The 26,654-nt window shown below is 39.1% G+C and overlaps 1 protein-coding gene across 4 annotated transcripts in view; it reads left to right on the top strand.

Moving 5' to 3' along the window:
• The window catches only part of MPPED2 (metallophosphoesterase domain containing 2), a 110,480-nt gene that overhangs the window by 57,710 nt on the left and 26,116 nt on the right, over nucleotides 1-26,654 (top strand). For all 4 annotated transcript variants that reach the window (XM_072864422.1, XM_072864418.1, XM_072864419.1 and 1 more), the window contains one exon: nucleotides 4,594-4,819. In XM_072864422.1, the coding sequence (XP_072720523.1) occupies nucleotides 4,594-4,819 (226 nt within the window). The remainder of the gene's footprint in view (nucleotides 1-4,593; nucleotides 4,820-26,654) is intronic.

Below are 26,654 nucleotides of genomic sequence, written 5' to 3'. Positions count from 1 at the left end.
ACAGCTAGTATTACATTATTTCTTATTCCCCTACTTCCCTGTGGGTTTTGTAGGTAACAATACTCAAAAATAATGTGATTTTCTGTTTTTATAGGGACTCAGCAGTTAACATTCATTGCCAGTCAGACTCCTTTTCATGTCTGGCAGCTCTACAGAACTTGGGTTGTGTGACTAAATTGTACTCATATGAAGCATGCCATTAAAACGGGAACGGTTGTTCAACAGATTAAGGACTCCTAGGATCAAGTACTTAAGGTGAACTTAACCACTGGAACACCTACTTACGTAGGTTAAAAAAACCCAACAACCCGCCACCCCTCCCAGCTTCCCCCCTCGTCCTGTGTAATAGATGCATTAAAAGTCAGTCTGTTGCTCAGCTAACACTTTAAAGGGATGTAAGTGGTTGCAGCCAGCAAAAGAAGTCCTGCCTTAGCAGCGTTCACAGAGCCTCATTCCTTTTTTGCTACATCAATTTTCAGCTGGATCAGTTTCCTGATCCACTGTGCTCTGCAGCCACCAAATCCTCGTGTTGGCAAAGAGGCATGGTGGCACAAGAGTGAGGATGAACACTTGGGGAAATAAGGTATGTGGGACTGTAGCTTGAGGGTTGACTTATTACAGAAGTCTTCTGAGACTCCCAGATTAATGTATTTACTGTAAACAATTCTGTTTTTACAAGTTATTCACAGTTAACTGTCTTTGCTTTTATTTGAGGAATAGTCATGCTGACCTTTTGTCTTCCAGAAGAGAACAACTTGTCTAATTGCAATATTTTCTTGATCAATGATTACATTGTGCCCTTGCTTCTGCTGTTGAGGGCAGATGTTGAAAAACATCTCAGCCAAAATAATATAAGTATCTATTGAAGGTACACACGCACACACACAGAGGCGCACCCTGTGTGTGTATATACACATAGATATATAGGATTTCAAATACTCCAGTATAAGTGACTATACTTCACAGACTTGGTGCCCTAATCATCATTTTTAGTAGCTGTAATTTTAGCCTTTTGATCTCACCTGTTAAACATTTAAGTATTTTTAATTTAAACTCAGTTATTACTCCGGGATTTGATAATTGGGGTTTCTGAAGTGCTCATCCCAGCAAACAGATGAAACTCTTTTCCTAGTTTGGAAAGCGATTCCTTATATCTGTTTTCTAGATTCACAGTATAAATTAGAATGAATACTACTACTGATGCATGATGGGAAATTTAATAGGAAATTAGACTAATAAAGACCAAATGTAGCTAACAAAAATTTAGTGAAGGAAAATGAGGAAATGCTTTTCAACCTGTGTATTGTGCTACAGCGTCTCTCTCTGTACAGACAGCACAGATGTAGATATGCAGAGATTAATCTGGTCAAGATGAAACGAGAATACCATGGAGTAGGAGATTTTTTGTGTGTGACTGTTCATGCTTCCATATTAAACACAGAAGGTCAGCAGATTATAGACAAAGGGCAGGACTGCCTAAAGAAAACACACCAGAATATTTCACAAATTGTATTAGAGAGAATGAATGTTGCACACTGCCACAGGGCCTTTCAGGGAGGGAAAACCTGAATGCAATGAATAAATAGCTAATCTGATTGCAGGTAATTTATTACTGTGATTAGTGCTATATAGTCTTTCCTCAGGGAAGAGGAAAGAAATGGATGAGACTTCCTCTTGCTGTGCTCCCCTTTGCTTGGGCCTGGCTTTTGACGTGTTTGCATTTTGATGAGTGGTGTTGCTCATTGCTAGCTCCTGGGCCAGCTCCGGAAAAGGAAAGCAAAATGTGACTGGTTATCAATTTCGGGAACTAAGTGGGAAGCGTGGTCCGACATAGGTGCCCATCCTATGGTAAATATTAAGGTATGTACAAATATGGAGTGAAGCACATCTCATCTCATTGCTGAACGGGGGACCTGGGTCTGCAGCCGTTACAGCCGCAGCCAGCGCTGGTTACTGTCCGGCTCACGGGCTACGGGTGCGCAGTACGCTGAGCTAGAGCTTACAGGTAGATGTTGACGGACTTTGGTCCCCGTGGGGTTTCTCCTCCAGGGCCCATTTCGCCTTATTGCTCAGTCCTGGTGTTGGTCCTTGGGTTTCATTGGGTTTCATTCCCTGAGCTCCCTGGTGGCACCTGGGAGAGGCTGTTCTCTCCCAAGGACCCCCGGCTCCCTTGTGCCTTCCTGGCTCTCAAGAACTGACCAAGCGGAGCCTCTGCTTAGCCTTAATAAAATCAACGGCTGTCCTGACACCAATTGCCGTAAATACTGTTTGGTTTTCCCTACGGATTTCAGGTGCTGATATAACATCTATAGTGTTACATTTATATGTTTTAATAATCGCTGATGTCACCATTGGTTTGTCTTTTTGTCCTTTGTGTCTTCAAATTAAGCCCTCTTTTCAAGGTGTCAAGATAAAAAAACATTGACTTAAAGCAAAATGTTCCAGACTTAATTGGACATAATATGTGCTGATTTTCAAATCTATCAAAATGCATGGGAGACAGTGTAAAACCTGAACATTTATCCAGTAAGATGAGAAGTTTTCTCTGCTAAAACGGGCAAATGTTGAGAACTTGGCAGAAAGCTGAATTTAACTTCTCCATCCTACTTCTCCGAGAATTTAATCACATCTAGCTTCTTTTGGGCGATTGATAGTTATGACAAGTGTATCAAATTTCATGCCACTGGTATCTTTTATGTTTCCTGAGAGAGGAGAAAATAGCAATTTTACCTTGTGCCCAGGAGTCGCAGAAAGCAGAAATTGTAGGTACCTGCCACATCGAGTTTTTAAATAAAAATGAATTGCAGAGCAGCAAGTAGCAGAGATGGGGAAGGGGAGGGAAGAGAGTGAGGCATAAACTGTAGAGGAGCATTTATTGCATCTCCCCCAGCTTTTAATCTAACGCAGCACCGTGGAGAGTTATGAATATGTATGATCTGCATTTTATTCAGGTGTGAGGTGTCTGTAAAGATGTCTGCTTGTTTTTTTCAGGGGATTTATAGCTTTTTGGTTTCTATCCAGAATTAACTAATTTTGCAAAAATGATGCTTATATACATATCTTGTGTACTTCCTGTTTCCGTGCTGTAAATATTGAAAAGCAGAGGGTTTTGACTGGTTCCCCTTAAGTCTTCTTTAGGGGAAAGTTAATCTTGTTGTAAATACTTACAGCTTTACTTTGAAACTTACATTTTAAAAAAAAAAACACAAACCCAAACAGTTTTGAAAGTTGAAAGACAAGTTTTAAACTAGCAAAGCCACATCTGTTTAGGAGAACTGTATTCACGAGAAATATATAGCATCCGATTCTATGTTCCTCGATGCAGATGTTGGGAGTGCCAGAACTGGAAGACAGAGCCATAGATTTCCAAATGCATTTTGCTGCTGGGGGGGGGGAATCCAAAACCAACCTTTTCTAAATTATTATTAGGAATATACCCCAAAATGAATGATTTGGTATAAGAGTAGGAAATCAGGCTTATGGTGAAGGCAGTAGAAGAGAGATGTGAGTCTGGTTTTAGCTTTGATGCAAACTTACGTATGATTTTTGGCAAGTCACAGTGGGACAGATTTTGTAAAAGAACCTAACTTCTGTGAAGACACCACAGCATGGGACCATATTTTTAAGGGAGCTCAGCACCCAGTATGTTTATTTGGAAGATCTGGCACTGGTTGTTGGTACCAAGTGCTTGAAAATCTATCTCTGAACTCCAAAAACCTGGCTCCATGGGCCTGATCCATGCCTCGTTCCAAACAATGGAAATAGTTGCCCTGACTTGAGGCGATCAAGCCTGTACTCTTTATCTCTGACCCTGATGGTAAATTAGTTAACCACATTTCCTTTTTCCTACCATATGTCTTATTTGCTTGAGTTTCATGGTTTCTTCTACATGTGTACTTCTTACAGAAATGACATACTACCATAAACAATAATAATAATAATAATGATGTGGAAGTCCATTGCAAGTGAATTGGAGCTTTGGAGAACAGGCTAGGTCTGGGAGTAAATGCCACTACTTAAATGTTTTAGGTTCCATACGAATTCATCCAAATAATGGCATAATAAAAACCAACAGCGCCAGCAGCCTAATTCAGTACCCCGTGCCTGGTACCCTCACGACATAGGTGTGAGGCACACTGCAGTCTCCGCTCTACCCACCCGCTCAGACACTGGGTATCTCACTGCGGGTCACTCCTGTGGATTAGGACTCGGGACTGCTGACTCTGCCCCAGTCCCGTGAATTAAGTGGTAGGACTCAGAGCCACGTCTTAGGCTAATCTAAATCAGAGTGTCATCTGTTGAAAGCAAGGGAGCAGTGGTGGTTTATGCCACCTTTGGAGCTGGTTTGGTGCCTACCAGCTTGTTTTGTTTAATGCTTTTTATGATAACATTGCTTTGTGTGATGTTACTTTACATTTTAACACAGTTTCATTCAATGGAAGAGAAGCAGCATTAATAACTTCTGCTCGACGTGGAGATGCACACAGATCTTGGGTATTTCATTCTGTCACTGCTAGCTGTCTACTTATTGTGCCGGCAATGCTGGTGTGGGAGGAAAATGTGCTAATTAAGTCCTCTTTTTTGTTATTTCAGGAAACCTACCATATGAATATAAAATAGTGATTGCTGGGAATCATGAACTGACATTTGATAAGGAATTCATGGCAGACCTTGTTAAACAAGATTACTACCGCTTTCCCTCTGTGTCCAAATTGAAACCAGAGGACTTTGACAATGTTCAGTCACTCCTGACAAATAGTATTTACTTACAAGATTCAGAGATAACGGTTAAAGGATTCCGAATATATGGTGCCCCGTGGTAAGTCTCAATTTAAACTTTCTTTGCTGTTTATTACTTGAACCACAGGAGGAATCATTCCTGCTGAAAATGCATGAAGCTGCTTTGTTGCATTGCCCTGCAGAACAGTATCGAACTTAGCTGTAAACCGCTCTGAAACAATTGCCACATTTTTTTTGTGGATAAATAGGCTATATTTAGCCATATGTGTGAAATAAGAGAAAAAGAATTGTGATTATTTCTGTTCTGCCTGCTGAATGCACTTTAAAAATTGTGGACTCAATATCCACTCTGCTTGTGGATTAACTGCAGTGGTGTCTTAGGATGTATCAGGGAAGGAAGCTCCATTATATTGTGTGCTGTTTAGGTATTTATGTCTACTGTGCTAATAGATTAGTATGGTAGTATTTAACACCCGCACAGCACAAAGGTTCAAGGCAGCAGGTGCTTTAAGCGTTACTTCTGATCAGTTCTAGGCATTGTTTTCTGTTGCCTGTAAAGTTGTGATAACGAAATTTCAAGCCAGTTTTGATCTCATTCCACCCCTGTGCTGAGCATATGCAGGAAAAATTGCTATCCAGTTTTGTAGTAAGGAGACTCTTCCTTGTTTTTTCTACATGTTTAATTGTGATGCCTGACACCTCTCTGTGGAGTCTTGGGTAGCACTTGCTTTAAATCCTCATGCTAACAACAGCCACAACCCTTTGAGGCTGTACCAGAAATCTGAACTTCAGTGATGGTGATAATCATTATGCTGCTTGGCATTCTCAATTGTCAGCTGAAGTACTTAGATGCTAATTTATGCACACCTATAAGAAGGGTTTATTATAAGCTTATAACTTATATTTTTGACGTCAGGCTTGCTTTAGAGGTGAAAGTAGGAGAGGAAGGGGGAATGGCAGGGGTTGCACCAAAGAATGGGGCAAACCTATACAGACATTAGAAGTTTTCCCCTTCATCTCATGTCTATTGACTGTGCACTTGGTCCGCAGGCCTTGGTGATTCATACAACACCGCACACATTGATGCTTCTGACAATGCCTTTTTTTTGTCATATATGTCCATTAGTGCTGGCTAGATAATGGTGGTTTAGCTCTGTATCTCACATTCTTAAGATATTAATTTTTTAATTTAAAAGTCATAGCATTTAGCAAGTAGTTAAAATCAGCCTGACATTGCTTAGTTAAAAAACAAACAAACAAACAAAAAACCCAACAACTATAAATCCTGCAGTATCAGCTAATTGGGAATGATGTTCTTAATTCAGGTTAGGAATCACCTCTTAAAGACATTTCAAAGTATTTTTTTTAGTATAGCAGCATATAACCCACAGAAGAAGACCGGGCACGTAAAGGCCTTGGGTAGCGTGAGACTTGTTGAGACTTGTTGCAAGGTGAGCAGTCGTGTGAGGTGGAAAGTTAGCTGCCGAGATTAAGATTGTGTTCAGCTTCTTTTATATGTACGTCTCAGACTCAGAGGGCTTGTATTCTGCAGGCATCCAATGACTGTGAAGCATAGACATCTTTTCAGATTTATTTGGGGCAGATTTACCTGAACTCTGCTTACTACAGAGCTGCTGGAGAGATGTGGAGGAGAATGTAGAATCCAAGACTGGGGAAAAGTATCTTTTGGAGAAGAGAGAGCTTGGTATTCTGAAATGGAGAACCATGTGATATGCCTTTACATTTACATTTATATGTACTGGCAAAATGTAGTGATCTTATTTTTCCTTCTTTTGCTTTCCGAATCCATAATGGCAATCTGTTACCCTTTTGTCTCCAACTGCATTTAGAAGTTCTTTCATTTTGCAGGTATACACATGGATTGAGAATGTTTGTTCCGAAATATTAAGGGATGATGCCACGTCAAGGAACTGAGTTGTTTTAACCCTAACAAGTGAATGGCATATGTGTTTTGACCTAGTCATGGAAGATAAATGTTAATTATTCCTCCCTGTAATCCATTGATAACTAGATTTTTCCAATTAGTGATCGATGGGAAATAAAGCTAGATTGCTCGAAAGGCACGCTGAGCTCCAACCAAGTGCAGACTTCTCTGTCTTGAAGAGAGAGAAGTTAATTTGTGTTCAGCTGTGGAAAAGTTTTGTCAAAGCATGTTTTGAGCAATGGTTGATGTGGGGGTGAGGCTATCATTTTGAATACAGCTTTTTAGATCAGCTAGTCTGCGTTCGGGGGATAGAGTTGTCTTTTCTTTCTTTCTCTCTCTGTTTTTTTATAATGACAGTTCCTGGAAAATGTGAAAATTCAGCTAGTTTCCTGCATTTTAGTTGGTCTTTGAGGGGAAGGAAAAGTCACATCAGATACTGGAAAAATCTGTTCCAAATCTGTTCTGTGCCTGGAAACGGAGACAGAACGATCAGACAAGTCTGTTAGCACTTCTTAATTTTTTTCTCCTTCCCCTCCAATCACATCTCACTCTACTACTATAAATCTTCAGATTACCCCAAACGAAGAGAATTTATGGGGGTTTTGTATGTATTTATGGCCTCCTTACCCCAATTAGTTCTGTCACAGAGTGGAACACTGGTCATTAACCCAGAAGATGCTCCAACCCTAAAATGAGATAAGTTGGCATGTTCAATTTATGTGCATTTTTGTAAGTATTTCCAGAGGGAAAAAATTCTCATTTGCTGATAAAGCTACTGGTTTTAATTTAAAAAGAGGGATCAAACCAAGAATAACAGCTGTGATTCTGGAGGTTTCAGCCTGTCAGGGGTTTCTAAGAAGTAATTGCGAGAAGACTGGGAAAACTGGCTATAAGTCATCTATCTATTTAGAAAATGTAAATTGCCAACTCAGTGTTACTACAGAAAAGAAATATCAGTCCATATTCATTACATGTTATTACTCATGGTACATCTGAAAGCTTTCTACAGACCTAAGAGAATTCAAGTAGTGCCTCCTAACTTACAATTTAGTAGAATTTGTATGTAGAAAATAACTTACAATACACGGGAGCATTCATGTGTATTTGCAATTGGAATGTGCGGTGGTGCATATCAACAGCCTCTAAGGAGCAGAAAATTTGAATTTAGCCTGATGGTTCTGAGAGTATTAAATGGCATTAGCTGGAGGGGAGTTGAAAACAGAGTATCAGCCCCTAAAAGAGAAAAGAGCAAGGGTGGGACATGAATCACGCTCAGAGTTCTGCTCATTTTCAGAGGTGGAGAGTGTAACTGACATTTTCACACCTTAAATAGGAGATTCTTTGATGTACCTTGAAGGAGCAAAATGGCTGAAGATTTTCCATTTGGTCTATAGGTAACAGTCCACAAAAACATTTCCCTCCTTTCTCTTCCTTCTGACTTTGTCCTATGAACCTGGCTTGTTTGGTGGGAAAATAACTGATATTTTGCATAAAGTGCAGTCCAAACCCTTAAAGATTCCAATAGAAACATTTTCTCCTTTGGAAATTTGAGATTGAGGCTACTTATTGAACAGGACAAAAAATACAAACAGTAATGGATATGAATTTTTAAATCTTAAAACTCACTTTGTGAAGTATATGTAAGCATAACTCGTATTGATGTATCTATAAAAGCGTAAGGACAGACAGTCTGTTTTTAGACAGCAGCTTCAGGTGCTGAATATGTATAAGTGAATACGTATAAGTTTTATTTAAATTCAAATGTTGTTTTAAAATACGTGTGTTTTTAAAATTATATTTGAAATTGTTCATCCATGCTAAGGACTGAATTTACTATAATGTTACAGACGTTTGAATACAAGTATTCTAGCAATGTCTGTTTTCTAATGAAGCTTTAAAAGCATTCAAACCACCAGAGAACTGCAGTTAACTGGAGCCAGAATTTGTTTAAGCCACGTTTTGACAGAAACAATTGTTCAGGGAGAATATTTTTCTCTGTTTTATTTTGTTCTGCTGTTCAGCTCTACAGGTAGCTTTTTTGGTTTCTTTGAAAGACAAAGATAGTTGAAATGAAAAAGTATTCTGATAAACCTTATTTTGTGTGCGTAGAAATTTATGGTAGTTAATTTCATGAATAATGAGGCAATAGGCTTATTTATGGATTTTAAATTCTGTTTTCCATAAAAATTCCACAAAAAATGTCACAAGCCATAAGTATAAAATAATCTAATAAAGCAATCATTTACATTATTTTTAGCTATTAAAATATATGGACAAATTCCACCCATATCTGGCAGAATGAAAAGTAAAACTGAAGACCCAAGGCTTTCGGCATTTATATTTGTTTAGATAACTATAGATAGATGAATCTTTTTGGGGGAAGAAAATGTTTAATATGAAAGCTAATTTGATGTAAATCAATGCATTTTAATGGTTAACAGAACCAACGTTATGGAAATAACTGAAAAGCACAAACGTAAAAGATGAAAATTGATTATTTAAATAATGACTGAAATCTGCGATTTGCATCATTGTGATGAAAATCAATTCATCCTGAATGAAGCTGGGAATAAAGCTCTTCCCTTCTGACAGGAACAGCAGCATTGTTCAGCAATATCCTGCACATTTGTCAAGTTGTAGCTTGTTCAGGTCTCAAGAACAGAAGCACAAAGCTGGCCTCCCAGTTGCTTTTAATGAATACTAGTGGGTTTTTCTTATGTCCAAGAATTTGATCTGTAGGGTGATCCAGAGGTCAAGAACAAACGGCTCACTATCGCTCACCTCTGCAAAGCCAAGGCTTTCGTTTGCTTTTTTTAGTAACTCTAGAGGAAGTGCCTTAACTCTTTTTCAGAAGCAAAATTTTAATTGGCATAGATAATGCAGCCTTAAGAAAGTATAGACAGGTTCAGCCATCTCCTTTAAAAATAATGTTTTGTGCAATTTTTTTTCTTCTCTCTTTAGCCTAGTGGAAAATTTGGGGGTTTCATCAAATGGTTTTGCGTAAGTTTGAACTTATTTCTGTCACTGCTTCTTTCGCTGCTTCTTTTGCAATCATATTTTAATACAAATAGCTCTTAAGTTAGTACATCTCCCTTCTTCTGATCAGTGTTTTCAGACTTTGTGTTTATCCTGTCAGAAAAGCATCAGATGTTGTTTTTTTCTTTTCAATTATAAGTTTTGTAATGCATCATGGATTTTGCTGACAGTCTTCAAGTTCTTGAAATAGCAAGCAAATTAACAGCAGATATTGAGCGTGAGGACTGGAAAACCAATTGGCAACTCACATGATAGGATTCAGATATACTGATGGGTTGGAATGGATCTCATTTCTTTTATTTTCATAGTCTTAGTTGGCAATTAGCTTGCCCCTACAAAAGGGAGGAATAGAAATTGGACTACTCAGCAATAAAGTTCTTCATTGCTCTCTAGCAGTGAGGAAACCGGGGGATACTGGACAAGACTGTTGGTGTTGTACCAGTTTTTCAGGAATTCCGGCGTTTATGCAGTAGAAGTCAGCAACTGAGAAAAGTATTGGCAAAGACTGAAGTCTTCTGTCTGTGTGTTAAACAAACACACCACCACTGTAGCATGGTTGTGTTTAAAGGTGCAGGCTTCTGTTTCATTTTTCTTGGCATTTGTCCTTTAAGTCTCTCATTTTAGGATTGAAGAATGTATTCCCCCCGGTCTAGAATTGCAGTGGTTTGTTTACATTTTTTGCCTTGTTGGGAATGTCGCTGATTTTTCTTCAGTCTCTTTGATATCAGATTCACTTCTAAGTAAAAAATTGTCCTGTTTACTTTTAAAAGCTTGCTTTCTTTCTTTTTCTTTTTTTTTTTTTTTAAATAAATAAATAGTGGAATGTTTGTAATTTTAAACCTATTATGTCATAAGTCATTTTTAATACTATGATGCTAACCTGTCCTAGCTAATTCTTTGGAAAGCTCTGCATCCTGGCACTGGGGCAAATCATGAAGTCTTAACCTTTCCTTCAGGCTTGACTTCAGCAGGAATAAGAACTTTAAAGTATTCATTACTAGTGTAACACACAAACTGTGTCTATTTGTGGGTGGAAGTCTAGCCAGTTAAAACAGACATAAAATGGTGGCTCTCCTAACTCTTTTGAATCTTTCCTAGTGTGGAAACGGAGATTTGAACTCCTTCAGAGCAGTACCAAACACATGATTGTGGGAATCTGCTCTGTGTCTCTTTAATTCCCGCTCCATTTTCCTGGAGCTCAGCAGGTGCTGCGCAAAAAAGCAAAGAGCCAGCAGGAGCATGAGCTGTGCTGCTGAGGGGCTAATTACTTATGGTGGTCTCCTGTTCGTAGGTTGAAGTGTGGTTTGCTCAACAGTGAGGTCACTTTGATATGCAAGTTGTGCATACAGAACCCACAAGTTACGCTTCTGTTTGTAGTCTTGCTTTGGTTTGGTTTTTTTCGATTGCCAGCTGTCCAGAAGCAAGAAGTTTGCTTTCCTTTTGCTGAACACTGTAGTGACACGGTGGTCAACGTGGTACTTGTGTGCACTGAGCACGCTGAAAGCATCTGCACCCAGCAAGGAGTTAGGAAGAGTAGGGATTAATGAGAATACTACAAATATCCTGAAATTTTCAACTTGGCTGCTACAGACTTCACCTTGGGAGGAGGGCTGAACCGTCTTAAAGAATGGGAGCTGGGGAAAGAGGAGGGGAGGAGAGAGTTAACCCAAATGTGGAGATAGGCTGTTCCTTACAGGGTTGGACTCAGCGTTGTGTGTTGATGCTTGCTTGAATAAATTCTCCCGTGTGACTTCTGCACTTCACGACTCCTACTTTTCCATTTTCATCTACCTGTATGTGTGCCATAGCTCTTTGTGGTGGTCTAGTACAGAAGGGGAGAAAGATAAAACTGAAAATTCCATGCTGTTAAGATGAACTGAAGAATTGTTTCACTCGAGGACAACCCACCTGCACAGCAGGAGAGTGGAGAAGCAAGAGAGGGGCTTGAGCTTTGACAAGCTGACATCAGAACGGACTTTGCATTGGATGGTGCCCTTCAAGCCCCATTACTTTCTTTCCTTCATTGCCCCTCTGTGGTAGAGGGAGCAGCTGAATGCTTTGAGTGACAGGCAAGGAGGCTGTTGGAGGATACGTGGGCGAGTGCAAGCAGGGCCTGGCTGCTGGAGCACAGAGCAGGAGGAGGTTCAGAGTCCTCTGGAGGAGCTGGTGAGCCAGAGAAACCAGGACCCCAGCGAGGAGCTGAGTGGGAGACCAAGACTTTGCTGTAGGGGTAGGCAGACTACATGACTACACTCCCCATTTGGTGGGGAGTTATCTGGTTTAAAAGTACTGGATGCACAAATAATTTCTAAGCCAGGAGTTGTGACCCTGAGTGAGAAGAGACTCTGTGAGGTGGTACCTTCACAGTGCGAGTGTCGACCCACGCTGGAAAAATGTAGCCAAAACCTCCCACTTCAACAAGGTACCTAAATGTGCCAAGGTTGAGACATGGGTAGTTTCACTGACTCAGTGATATTAGTAATAAGCTTTAATTAAGTATATAATTATCAGTTAAATACAGATATACATATTCAGAGCTTTGCTGAATTAAGTTGTAATTGGAAAAATAGGGATACTTTCAAGTGTCTTTACAAGATGCGGTGTAATGAATGAGATTGGAGCGGGGGGCGACAGGGGAGAAGGTAGGTCTTGTCCTGTGTATTGTCAGGAATGTGAAACAGGTGTAGTCTACAGGTAGTTTGCTTCATAGTTCATCTATTCAGGACAAACAGGAAAAAATTTGGAAGAATTTACATTGCTTCAGGTGAAGCTGATGATAAAGCTCACATGATGTGGTGGTGGTAAAATGCAATAGAAATGGAAGAGAAATTAAGTTTGAAAAACTGTATTTCGATTTAATACAAGAAGTAAGTCAAGTAGCAAGTGACTAAATTTTGTTAGCTCCCAGTGAAGGATAAGATTTCTCATGACTGTCTTCAAGATGATTTGGGTCATATTTATTTAATAGTTATTGATCAGAATGCTAACTTTACCCTGACATGTGTATGAAATGCTTAAAGTAATTCACAGAGGCTATGAAATAAAGCAAAAATTGCACAAGCACTTCAAATAAGAGAACACTGATCGTGAATCTGAGCATAGACATAAAGGTCAAGAGTGACAGCTACATTCATCAGATTTTCATGAGAATCCGTTCAGTAGAATAGATCTGGCACCTTACTTCAGAAGTGGTCAACACTCATGGATTCAGTTGAAAATCAATGAGACCGCTGGGTATTTATAACCACCTCTAAAATGTTTAGGTGCTAGTCTATATTATGGTCTGTGTGCATCCCAAGTATGAGAGTTGCTGACATTTCTGACTTTACTAGTTAAATGTCAAAATCTTAATATGGCTGAGAGCTATGTTTGTATACGTGCATGCAGAGGGAAGGCTTAAGCAGTGGTTTACAAGCAGGAAGATGTCAACAGCTTATCATTGCACCTTCGTAGATGTGGCTGAGTTGCATAGACCCTTGAGTAAGTACAGAAGGCCTCACAAGCTGCAATGCCTTGCTACCTCCTCAGATAATTTTGCACAGACAAGGACATCGTTTTATGGCCTGCATGCATGGTATACCTGGGAGAAAGTAATGGGAGTTACCACCTAGTAGCTCCATGCTGTGTTCCTGTTCTTTAGTGTTTTAGATAAACACTAAAAACAGTATCCTTTAATATATGTGCTTCACTGTTTGCGTTACATACTGACATGCATGTCATGCTTGGAAACCCTGTGCCTGTGGCTACTTTGACAAAAGAAATAATGCTTCCTAGAAAATGAGCTCATGATGATTTGAAATCATCTGACACGTGTGTCATCGTATTTATTTTGTGAGTAATGTTGTGAGTACTTGAGCATTGTATCCGCAGATCGGCCAACTTGTCTATCCTCTGCTTCTGGGAGAGCTCTTGCCTTCTGTTTTGATGCTTCAGCAGCAGTTGCTGGATGGGTAGGACTGACAAGAAAGTTGTGTGATCTGGTTCTTCAAAAAGCCAGTTTATTTCTGTACACATGTGAATCAGTGTATCTTACCAACAAAAGCTGATACTTGCAGCTGCTAACTGTGTTGCCCTCTTGAGTAAGGTTTACAAGTTTGTACCCTGAGAATATACTTACGGATTGTGTATCACCTCAAACTTTATATAAAGGAAGCTTTATGTAATGAGGATGGATGAATCTTTCAATCTCCTTTTCCTGGCACAGACTTTAATGCATCTTGTTTCCAAAACTGGGGAGGTAATAAAAAGAAACTGCAAGAAAGGTGTTCTCTTTAACACCTCTCTTAGTGTTCCATCTGGACTGCTTGGGACACTTCCATGTCCTGCATCGCAGGAAGATGGAGGAGAAAGGCAAACTGAGTGCTATTCTGAAAGCTGTAGTCCTAAAGTGTTTCCCTTTTTAATATGGGATGCACCAATATACTGTAATCCCCAGGTTTATGGGTATCTGAATTTGTTTTTTCAGTTCTTAAGTAAGTTTGTCTCCCTCTTCTGTTTGTGAATATAACACAGGTTTTATATTTGTTGAGAAACCTAGAAAATACTGTTTTAAGAGTGTCTTCCACTGCCTAACTTGAAGATCCTTTTTTATAAGCTCTTAGATTTATGAGGTTCACGAATGACATTACTTATGTTCTTGTGTGTATAGCATTGGAAGAGGTAGAGCTTTTGGGAAAGCTTAGAAAATGTGGAAGTAAGTCAAGTATAAATCACTCTACTAGAGTTCAGTGTATTGTTTAGTCTTTCTGTAGATAAAGAGATACTCTGAAACATAAAGAATGAAATCTGTCCCTCCTGAAGTTAGAAGGACTTTTTTAATTCATTCAGGATTTTGGACAGCAGATACCATGTTTTTAATGAAGCACTGGCTGCAAGTGGTACCTGCAGTTGTTCTTGGACTCTGAAGCAGGGACGGGTGCAGCACTTTGTATTGCCATTATCTTCACTACATTTTGTTACAGCCAATCAAATTGTCTACTTTCAAAAGCGGAGAAGTAGTTTTCCTCAAAGGCATGAAAAAGTTCCATCATTTTCCGTATGCTACTTGTGTAGACACTCCACATCGTACATGCATAACTTCTAATAGTTGTTGAACATTAGCAAAACTCCAGGTAATGAAAAAATGTACGTTATCTTGCATTTCGTTTCAGAGGGATTTATTTGTAGGACATTTCTCTGGCTGAGTACCTTTTCCTCATGAGGTGGAATATCTGCTGCCCAGGATGGCACGGCAGGAGCCGCACACCTCCTCGCAGGGTCAGATACGGGGTATGTGGGATCTCTGCTGGGTCTTAGCATCTGCTACCATATTGCAGTGGCAGCAGTGTTCTGAGTAACAGTCATTCGTTATATGCCAGTATTGTATTCGCTGATCTGTGTGTGTATAACGGAAAAGTATAGTTCCTGCAAATTTTATAATCATCTAATATCAACAGAAATTTAAGTGATACTTAAAATGTGAAAGTATGTTTTGTTTCAGAGAAAGGTTGTTGTTTCATAAATTTTGGAGTTAAAATACAGATAAAATTTTCAGAGATGCAGAGGCTGCTCGTCCATCGGGAAGTGAGCTGCTTTAGCACACAACAGCGAGACCTCACCGTAAGGATGTGCCTTTAGCTGATAATTACTAGCAGTCAAACTACCTAGTGTGTACACCTTTTCTTATTTATATTCCAATCCTGTAACCTTCCCTATTCTCTTGTGCCTTTGTTCTATTAATCTACAAAACAGGGCTCGACTTGTGATTAGTCCTTAGAGGTTGTTTCTATTAATCAGGCTGCAAAACAGGTCTACTTGGATGTTCTGTTGCAAGTGCTTAATGTGCTTTCCTCATCAGTCCGCGGCACAGAGCTGCTAGGGTTGGCTTAAATGGCAATGAAATCAGCAATGTGTCTGCTGCACTTTCTTTGTGTTTACGTCTTGATTGTGTTGCTCTAGGATGGGGAAAATAGAAAGAGGAAAATAATTGGAGTCCTATAGAAAATTGCTTAATTTAGTGACGTTTGTGGCTACACGTTGATAGAGAGCTAACCGGCAGCTGCAGGACGGATCCTGTCACAGCAGAACCGCTTGCTAGGTGCGTTTTGAATAAGAACCTGCCCCATCTTTAAATGCGAGGATTAAAAGGCAAGCTTTGATCACAAATAGCGGGCTAAGTTTTAAACTCTTTTATAGAGTTTTAAAGATAAATCTACCCCCATGACATTCAGAGGGTCATTTAAGATAGTGTGTATTTTTCCGCAGTAGGTAGAAAGCCAGACAGATTTCTGCTGATGTGTATATATAACAAAAAATAATCTAAGAGTTGGTGGAATATAAACAAAAAAACTCGAACTGAACTGTTCTGTAACACTTCCATTATTAGAACTTACCGTAAAATTTGAACAATAAACAGCATATGTAGTGAGAAACTAATCTAGTTTTATTATAGAAGATATTACTAACTATAAAAGCATAATGATTTATGCTTCTCATTAAATACAGTATTTCCTCCCCGTAGGAGGACAGTATCTATTTTTAAAATGTATCAGAAGAAACAAACCAGACCTCTAGTTATTTTTTCTATACTGTTCCTTTGGCTTTATTTTTTCTAAGTTTTTGTTATGTTGATTACGAATTTCTTTGCCAGCTCAATAAAGTCTGTCACTGAACTAAAGAATTTAGGCTGCTGTCTGGAAAAAACCCTGGCCCTGAGGCAGCAGGGTTTGTCTCAGCAGCTGTGCTTGCCTCTCGCTGTGCTCATGCCCATTTTTTCTGTACACGCCTCAATTTCTCTAGCGCGCAAGCTTAAATTACCAGCCTTCGCAAAACTGGCCCAGTCTTGACTGCCAGTGAAGCCTACACCTGAATTCTCGCTGGCTACGCTGAGAACTGGTGCCTTACCGCTTCGTGCCATCATTTGACCGCTGATTTGAAAGGCTTTGTGCTGCCTCACCCCCAGCTACAAACCGCTTCATTAGCCTGGGGTTTGCCCAGCTCGACCTTTCATGGCCTGCAGAGCGGAGGGAAATGCCAGCGTGACACCTCCGTCCCTCGGCTGACGCAGTGCAGGTGTAATGCCTTCGGTTGTGCCTCGCGGCTGACGTGATCCTGACGCAAATAGCTGAGTGAGCCGCTTGCGCACACCCCAGTAACCTGTTTCACAGCAATTAAGGAGAAGGGGTTCCCAAATGTACTGTGCTTTGCAAATTCATGGCACCCGCTCTTTGTCGTGTTGGTTGAGGAGGAGCTGGGATCCTGGGTTACCACCACCTTCTCCCTGCGGCAAACCCGAGGTGTTACGGAGAGCTAGCCCTTTGAAGGTCCCATATAGTGAAGCCATTTTTCAGAGGTTTACAGACTAGTAGTAACAGTCACTTAAATTAGTAATAGTTTGTACTGTCCAAGGTGATTTGCTTTCCAATTCTAGCTGTCTTTGGATAATGCTGTTTCAAAGCCACCACTGTGAAATTTTACATATATTGTTCTTATTAGGAATTCAGAAGAAATAGGCCCCATAACATGGTTTTCTCTAGTCCTCTTTTGGTCATTTAATTTTCACCAGCTATTTCTACTGGGTTTTTTTCTTCTTTCTTCTTTTTTCCTCCCTCCTTATCATTTCCCCAGTTATCAGAGAAATCACTCTTCCTGCATTGATTCATTTCGACCAGAGTCTGGAAGGCACAGAGAATCAGATTAACTAATATTTTACTTTTGCATGTGATTAATGCTAATGCTTACAAAGAAGAAAATACTTTACTGTGATTTAATTTTCATTCTCTGGTTGATTCCCAGTGATTTAATTTTGCAGAGGGTTGTCTCTCTGCTTACTGTCTCTTATGGAATCATTGAAGTTAGAGATGGAAAAGACCTATTAAGTCACTCTGCCATCGCAGGATTGTCTCCTATGCTATATTTTTGAGTGTTTTGCCCAGTTTCAATGAACGAAGGAAAGGAGTTTTACTTAATTCCTTTTGAGATTGTTCCTTAGTGTAATTGGTGTTACTAATGGGAACTATTATTTCACTTACCTTCCTCCTGTGTTCATTTCAGTTTTAAAAAAATACAAATTGTACCGTACTTGATGAGATGAGCCTAAAGGTTTCTTGTACCTTTCGTGATGTTTATATTCTTGTATCTTTCAGCCCCTGCGTCGATTGCATCACATATTCAATCTTTGTAATCCTTTCGGGTTTTTCTCTTTTGCTCTTTCTTATTTCTGGTGAGGTTTTTTTATATTCAGGTGTTGGGTTTGGGTTGGTTGGGGGTTTTTTTGTTTTTTTTTTTTTAAATCTTCAGAAGAGGCTCAGAACCACACCCCGGTATTCTGCATGGATGTCACTAATGTGCTCTATGGTTGAGTAGAGATACTTGGCTAGTTGATGTAGTGTGGTGACCGTATGTTTCATTGCTTCTGCAGAAAGTCCGGACTTGCATCACGGTGTCTTTTTTGATGTCTTGTGATACATCCATGTGTGTAGCCCAGATCATTTTATTCTTTTTCCCGTTCATGTTGCAAGCTCATACATAATTTGCTGTCAGCTGCTGCCCTTAGGTCTTCTGTTTTAGCTTAATGGCTTTTGAGTTTCTTCCTCTCACTGATTATTTATGTTTTTTAATTCTTCTCAGATGTATTAGCCTGCATTTCTTTCAGAAGGAATCCCGTTTGTTTTCTTACTTCTCTCAGTGTTTCTAACCTCCTTTTGCATAATTTCTCTCCCCACTGTCATGTTTATAACACCTCTCACTATATTGAAATCTGTGAATTTAATTAACATACTGTTTACCCGTTCTTCCAGATCATTAATAAAGATGTTAAATAAAACTGATCCTAATACCAATCCCTGTGGCAATCCACTGGCACCTCCCTTGTGCTGCTGTAATCTATTTGTTTATAGCCCTTTAGCCACTATTCATCTGTGTGATAGTCCTCACAGGCAAGCCAATTTTAGGTTTTTGAAAAGGGATTGTATCACATTTTGCCAAAGTCTGGGATGATACAATCTACTATATTATTTTCATCTACTGACTTGACTGAATTTAATGTATTTACGAAAATTAAATGTGATGAAATAGAGCTACGATTTTGGAGCACTTTGAAATCTTAGCAGCTGAGTAGCTATAATTCTCCTTTTTTAGAGCAATTACACCTCCTCCATCCCCACCCATCCCCCCACCCCAATTACACCATAATTTTATTCTGTGCTGAATTTAGACTTGCTAGGAGATAATTCTCAGTATCGCTCCTTAATTCACGGTGTATAGATCAGCACCACGTTTCCCACTGCTTCTCGAGGATCTGATTTTGAAAACAAGAGTACTCCAGATAGAATTCTTCTGTTAATATTTCAAGCTTTGAATTGTCCATTGCTTACTTGTCAGCAGTCCTCATGGGCAGAGCTTTGTTATTTTGTAATATATATATACATACATACATATATATATATACACATATATACATACAATAGACATATATGTATGTATATATATATGGATATGTATGTGCGTGTGTATATACACATATACAATAGACATATATATATCTCTATTTGAATCATTCACCTGTTTGCAAAAGCAACAGTAAACTCTTGCCTTAATTTTAAGTGCACACTTTCATCCTTGTGAAGTTTGTAAGATGTATGCATGTCCTTAAGTTCAACATGGGTTTAAGTACTTTCTTGCTGTGCAGCTTGGGGTATCATTTGGTTAGTTGCCCACTGAATTTATATTTCATTCAAATTCAGAGATATTTTAAATTGCAGTAGGAAAAATCTGTTTCTTCCTGACTTTTTCCATTTACATTATGTGCATCTGTATGAACTTGAATAACAAGTTGTGTCATCAGCAGTTGAATAAAAACGATCTTGGGAAATTTCTGTTTCTTTTATGTATGTTTGGCTTGATTTTACAAGCTTAGTGCAAAAATCAATTTTTACATTATAACATGTAGTGTGGAGAGTTTATTTGTCACAGCTTGGTTGGAATGGCATGCTGTTCAAATCACAACTGAATCATCATAACCAGGAGAAGAAAAGGTATTAAAATATGGGTCACAGCCCTGATTTACGACTGTGCTAATCCAGAGCTATAGTAACATAAAACCAGAGCACTTGTTGTTACCTTTTGGCTGGTTGGGGCTGGGGAGTACTGCAATCTGAACAAAGAAATCACTCGTGGCGTGCACGCTGCTCATACATTGCTGACTGCTCTGAGCTGGGACTTCTTGCTCCTTCCTGCAGAAGAGGGCAACTTCTCCAGTGACACTAAGCAGTGAGGTGCTGTATTAAATGACTTGAAACAGAGCGATTTTGATGTCACCCTGCAAGCATTTAAATCCCACTGAAGTTGAGGAAGGGAGGGGAGGTTGGGAGACAACGTAATCTCATTTGCACAATCGGTAATACTGGGTCTGAGCTCTGCCATAGTACCTGTTGATAGTGACTTCCTCCAAGTCAGCAGAGTTTCTGATTAATTCCCCAGAGCATAAAACAGGGAGTGTGTGCTAACTGCCGGAGGGACATGGTTACTCCTGCAGTTGTGCTCCAAATTTTGAACGGGCCAAGTTTATACTGCATAAAGGCTTTGCATCTTGTTGCTGCAGTGCTTTGGTTTGGGGTTTTGATAGAGTTTTGATCTAGTGCTGGGTACGCTAAAATGGGATTTACTGTCTTGTTGAATGATGACTTCAGAAGAGAATTGGTACTTCAGTACGATCTGCTAATAATGAATAGTGAGAGACGGAGTGACAGGTTTGGTGTGTATTTTTCTAATTCTGTATACGTAAGGATGTCCCATTTGAATTAAAGTGCTTTCTGTATAAGGCAGGTAAAGGAAAGTGGCTGTGATATATTTTTAAACAGTGTTACTTAGCTGTCGTATGTTCTTAGTGTGTTGAACTCTTGAGAAATCCATTAAGAAGTTACTGTACCCTCCCATCAGAAAGCCATGTGATTTGTGCTTATGCATGTACATGAAAGGCAATTTCACATAGGTGACCACTGTGAAATAATTTTAATTCAGACATATTTCAGAAAGATAAGTGGGTAAGGAGATACAATAAACGCATTGGTTTCTTCAGGAGGCGAACTGTTGGGTCATGGGTTCTTGGTGTAGCGGAGAGTGAGTGCTCTAAAGGGTGTCCATGGTTTGTGAGAGCTGGTCGCATATGCGTGTCAGAAATGCCTTTGAAATGAATAGTTAGCACAGTTACTACACGAGTAGAACATGTGTCTTCAAGGAGGTCTGGTGCTTCTACTGCTTCTTGAATGATACTGTGCTGGTATGTATCACAGTTTAATGATATGACTAATTTTAATTATATTATTTGATCTATATTAATTGCTGCAGACTGTAGTAATCGGTGGAACTTAATTTTTAAAGTTTGTTTGCAGACCTGCAGCCTGCTAGGCAGCTGCTGTATATGCTGACTGTGCTTCCAGTTAAAGGGCCACGTGGATGCCCGAAGGATGCAGCGTACGGGTGAGGGAACAGGGAAGGGGAGTCCCAGCTCTGACACTGTCTCACGGTACGAGGAGGAGCAAGTAACTGGTTTCTTTGCCTTAATTTCTTCATCTACAAAATGAAGCTCATAATATCTATATGCTTTCCTCACTGCTTGCCATTTGGACAGTAGTTTCAGCACGTGAAGCACTGTGAAATTGCCAAGTATTACTGTTAACTTATTTTTAGCAAGATGATCCAGCAAGGTACGGAGCAGATGCAGACTTATTTTCATGAATGATTTTGAAGGAGCCAGTGGGGCTGTTTGCCTGCTTGAAGTTTGTGTACTTGCTTAAGCACTTGGCTGGATGGCACTGGAAAGCTAAGTAGGTGTCTATTTTTTGCAGGATAAGAAGGGGCGTATTTGAGATACTGTTGAAGTGGAATAGATAGCTGTGTTACTTGAAGTGGGAGCTGATAACGTGTGATTTCAGGACACTTGAAGCCCTCTTCTCCGAAAAGAGGAAGGTTAATAAAAACTGTGCACTGAGTTTACTTCCTGAAATTTCTGTTTGGGATGGTAAATACATCACTCATTAATAATTAGTTTATTAAGAAAGATGAGAAGAATGCAGGCAGGCTTCAATCTGCACTGCAGTAGAATGGAGTCAGGGAAAACCATCTGAACTTGTTTGCTGGAAATACTGTGCTCTCTTGCTGCTATCTGAACCCAGCAATGGGCTGGCAAATGTGCCATTACTATAGAAAACGTTCCCCAGACGAAGTCTGTACCCGGCTGCCTGTTGAGAACTTCTTCTCCCAAGGAAGTGAGGAATTGTCAAAGACCTGGGCAATCCCAGCCCTCCTCTCCCCACCCCAAACTCCGAGTCCAGCCCGTTTGTTTTCCACGGAGCTGTTAGGATGTTGCTTATTTTTCCAATAGACCCACCCTGGGACTATTGTGAGTATCTGTGGGGAAGGTATTTAGACTTAAAAGGAATTTAGACCTTGACTTGAACTTGAGGGTGGGCCACATGTAAGCACCTGTGGGAAGAAATGCACCTTTGTACCTCACAAAATAATACTAATATTCATTCCTACCTACTAATAACCATCTCCTGCTCTGTGTTTAAAATCAGACTAAAAGTAGAAGATTCAATCTTCAATCAAAGGCATTTCCCAGGTATTTGAGAAGAGAGTCCTGCAGTCCAGGCGGTGAAAACCGACACTTCTTCTTACCTTCTATCAAAAGCAGTGTTGAAATCTAGGGCCTGTTATTGTATATTTATTCAGGCATCAATCACAATCAAGCCTCCTGCTAGTTCATCTGTAAGGGCATTGTAATCCTATTTTTATCAGTTCCTTCCTGTACATCAGACAGTTAAAATAGCATGAGTAGGGGTCAGAAATATCTTAATGGGTTCAGTTCCCAGAGATATCAGTGACCAGAGGAAGAGTTTTGCTGAAATTTCTTCCTGAGCTGATAAGGTAGATAAACAGGGGCAAGGTGCAGAGCGAGGGCATGCTATGGGAAGTAGAGCATTGGATGGCACTGTAAAGGAGCTGCAGAAAGATTAGGTAGACAGTATTACTTATGGAAATTCCTCAGGGGCAGATGGAAAATAAATGTTACCATTTGCCAAGTAACCCGTTTGTAAAAGAAAGTGTTGAGTTTTTTTCAGGGTGGGCCAGTTTAAGTCTAAGTGATTTTTATAATTAGCTTTACTCTTGTTTGTGCTTTTGTACTTCTTAAAAATCTATGAGTGATTATTTATTTGAAGAAAGCTGATTGTCGCTGATTGGCAGCGTTCCATTCTTCTTAACTTTGGATGGTATGCTACTTACTCTTATTTAAATAACAGAATAGCTTAATATATGTTAGAGTCATTACATTTTTATTTTGCATTCTTATACTTTATATTTTTTATCTACGCATTTTAAGTTTTTCTGGTTATAAAGTGATGACTTATGCTTTTAAAACTCTTTTTTTGTCATTAATTCAAGCTGTCTTTGGGTGCAAATTAGAATTAACTTATGATTGAACACAGCGAATGGTTTAAAATTTGTTCTTTTACCAGAATAAAACTACCTTAAAACTTCCAAATACATAAAGAAAAAGTAAGTTCCTTACAGCAAATTTTATATCTTTTTTTTTTTTTTTCTTTCTTTTCTTTTTTGTATTACCAAGTATTACCTTTATTTCAGGTTTTAAACTGAGCTATTGTTCTGGTCAGCCTAGTCTTTCAAGATTGCCGAGATAATGGACCTAGTCTTTCATACATAGATTTTAGTCATGCAGGTGGCACCTTTGCTTTTCCGATTCTAAGTCCTTTTCTTTTTCTTTTTTTTTTTTTCCCATTTTAATTAAACATTAATATGAACTACTTGTATGAGCTACAATAAAAATATATTCCCCAAAAGCAGAGACTCATCCTGTAAAAAATCTTTTTCAGCGAACTGTGATTCACAGAGCTTATTTGAGGACTTCTGCCAGGACTTGTGGCTTGGCTTTTAACTTTAGGAGCAATTAAACACTGCTTACTTTTTAGGATATTAATGATTTTAATATGTTGTTGCAAGTGTAGACTTCATGTGGGTAGTTACAGATTGAGGGTAAATGTTAAAAATAATTAGCTGTCTAAACCAGTAATAATGTACTTAATATAAACTAGAATTCATTATGCCTGCTTTTCTACTTAGTAGAGTCTTCCCCCCCTGTTGTGCTAGGGGTTGCAGCTGCTTATGACACTTGGTTTTATGTTTAGTTACACAATATGAGAAGTTTATGCTAACAATGTGCTGAAGGTTTTGAATGGCATTCCACCATGGTTTTATTTTAATTTTAGTTGGTAATTATTCTAATTGTGTATTCCAAAATATCCTTTCCCATGGAAACTTATTTAAAATAAATTGCACAAGAAAGCAACCAATCAGTAAAGTCAGAAATATTTTTGGAGACTGAATGCCTTTTGCAAGTGATAAAAGAGTTGAAGACATCAGCATTCTTCCATCATGAATAGTGGAAACTAGCAACAGATCATAAGAAGCAATCCCACTCGTTGCAAACTAAAAGTGCGTACACAGTAAGCTAAACTTCAGTATTTCTGTACTTCTGGATTTGTGTGATGCTTTCTGGAACGCACCTAACGCAAATTGAGATGAACGTGGTGAACTTGGGTACAGCTGTGACTTCTGGAGAGCTGTAGTGCTCTTCACAAAGTCTGCAGAAGCTTGTGGAGTAGGTGGTGCTTTTGGTGATGGATTCAGTCCATCAGGGCTGATAGCAAGCAAGCACTGCAGTAAATCTTCCCCAGGGGTCTCTCACAGATCTTCTTGTTTGCCTTTTTTGTTTCTGTAATGGAAGTTCCTTGTGTTTTTCAGCCTACCTGTCGAAAGCACTGGCCTTTCATACAGAAGCGTCATGCTGAATTGTGCATTAAAAATCTTGATAGTCATAATTTTGTAGCAGCTGACCTTACAACATGAGCAATTAAATCTTACTGTTTGAGGAATAAGCTGTAGTTCAAGAAGAAATTCTGCACGGTTACACTAATCTAGGTTTTTCTTTTGTTGCTGTTCTTAACTATCCTTCAAGAAATATTAATCACGTATGGAGGCATGGTGCGTAAGTTAATTTAAAAGTTGGTCTGACTTTTTTTTCTCTTTAAATGACAAGGAGGTAAATATTGGTGTGAGCAAAATATGTTATTCTAGTTGGAATAAACAGTGGAGGCAGAGGGGGTTGTGACTTCATATCACAGCTTTCATGTAATACTTCTGATTCCAATTATATTGGTCTCTCCTCTCACCCCACTCTGATGGTATATTTTAGGTGAATTTGTTTTACTCCGGCAAAAGCTGACGAGAAAGGGAAAACTTGGTAAAGGTATAGAAACCGCTTGTTCTTATATTCTGTTCCAGAAACTAGATTTTTTCATTGGTATGGTGATTCTTTAAAACAGCTGCCCTCAAGGTAGCTGAGCAGCACAGGGAGCTCCCCAGGCTCTGAACAGAAAATCCATCTCATGCTGCTGCTCTGTGGCTCCTGGTCAGATACACTGCACTTGTAACTGTTCAGGATTGAGAAGTTGCTGTTAAAACTTGAAGCAAAGAAGTTTACAGGCTGTGGTTTCTATGCTTGATTTCTCAAATATGCGATGAGGCTGCTGAAAGTAAGCAGAGGAGACCATTCTGCACATTTTGGTGTGAAAAATGTCATTTGCTGTAAGCGGCTCCCCTGAATGCATGTCAGTAATGGTCTGTGTTCGTGGAAACATGGTCTTACTTCTTCTCTTCCTGCTTCCTCACTGTGTTTTCACCATTCATGTCTACTCTTTTACATCTTATTCCATGGGGATTTTATACAGATAATCAGTAACATGCCTCTAATCCTTTGTGTAAAGTTTTGCTAGCTCTAAAGAAGATGGTGCTTTGTAAGCAAGGTATGAGCCAGAGCTCACTTCATCTTGCCGTTGTCTTCAGTGAGCATTTGGTCTGGTCCTTCTGATTTCACCTTCATGGATTTCCAATGTTTTAGTATCATTATCATCAGTGAAATATGTTTTGCAATAACTTTGCAGTAAATGTCTCGCTAATAGTCACCTGGAATTAAATCTTGATACAGTTTAAATCAATGGGCAAGCTTCTCCTCATTTCAGTGGGAGATAAAGTTTCAGTCCCTGTAAATGACTGTCAAATCTGGGATGAGAAGACAGAGGACCGTTGTTCCCCCCAAGACGGACAGAGACTCACTCTGTTTTGATATATTTTGCAGTCAAGCAGAAGTTACTATATAAACTTTGCATTGTATGCCTGATATTCTCCAGCTAAAACAAGACATTGTGCTTGTAGAGGCTTTGGTAAACATATGTTAAAGGTTAAATTATAGACTATAAAACGTAGAAAATGGCAAATCATATTTACCTATGTGCATACATAGCTCTTCTAAGACAGCAGACTGACCTGGGTGGCTTTGGACAAGGAAATTGATTGCAGTGGCCATGCAATAATGATATAGCAAAGAGAAGTGTGTCTGGATTTTAACAGGACTGGGCTAACAGGTTGCAGTGATTTTCAATCTGCTAGTGCCAAAGGAGGAATTTTGGCTATGAAGTAGTATCTGATTTTGGTACCATGTTATAAAATATGGCACTTGCTATAAATAAATCTACTGTAGTCATCATAATGAACTATCAAATAATTATCTCTGATAGTTACCCTGTGTGAACTGGTTTTCATAATTTAATATCTTTAAATATGCTAAAAAAGTATATCTGTTTCCATGAATAGTGTGAGCAAAAGGCCCTGATAATTAAGTAATTTTCTCTTTGGGAAGAATAGAATTACCATCTAAAATATTTATAGCAAATATCTCAATGACCATATAATGTATCAAGTCCAGTTTAAAATCACCATTTCCTATAGCTTGAGTTCAACAGAAGTTAAAATATCTTTGCATAACACGAATAGAAGTTAAAAGTGTTATTAGTCTCTATTTTATCATTAAATTCTGTTG

The sequence above is a fragment of the Ciconia boyciana genome, chromosome 6 (assembly GCF_034638445.1).
Source record: "Ciconia boyciana chromosome 6, ASM3463844v1, whole genome shotgun sequence".
NCBI classification, from domain to species: Eukaryota; Metazoa; Chordata; class Aves; order Ciconiiformes; family Ciconiidae; genus Ciconia; species Ciconia boyciana.
This window is presented reverse-complemented; position numbering and strand designations above follow the sequence as displayed.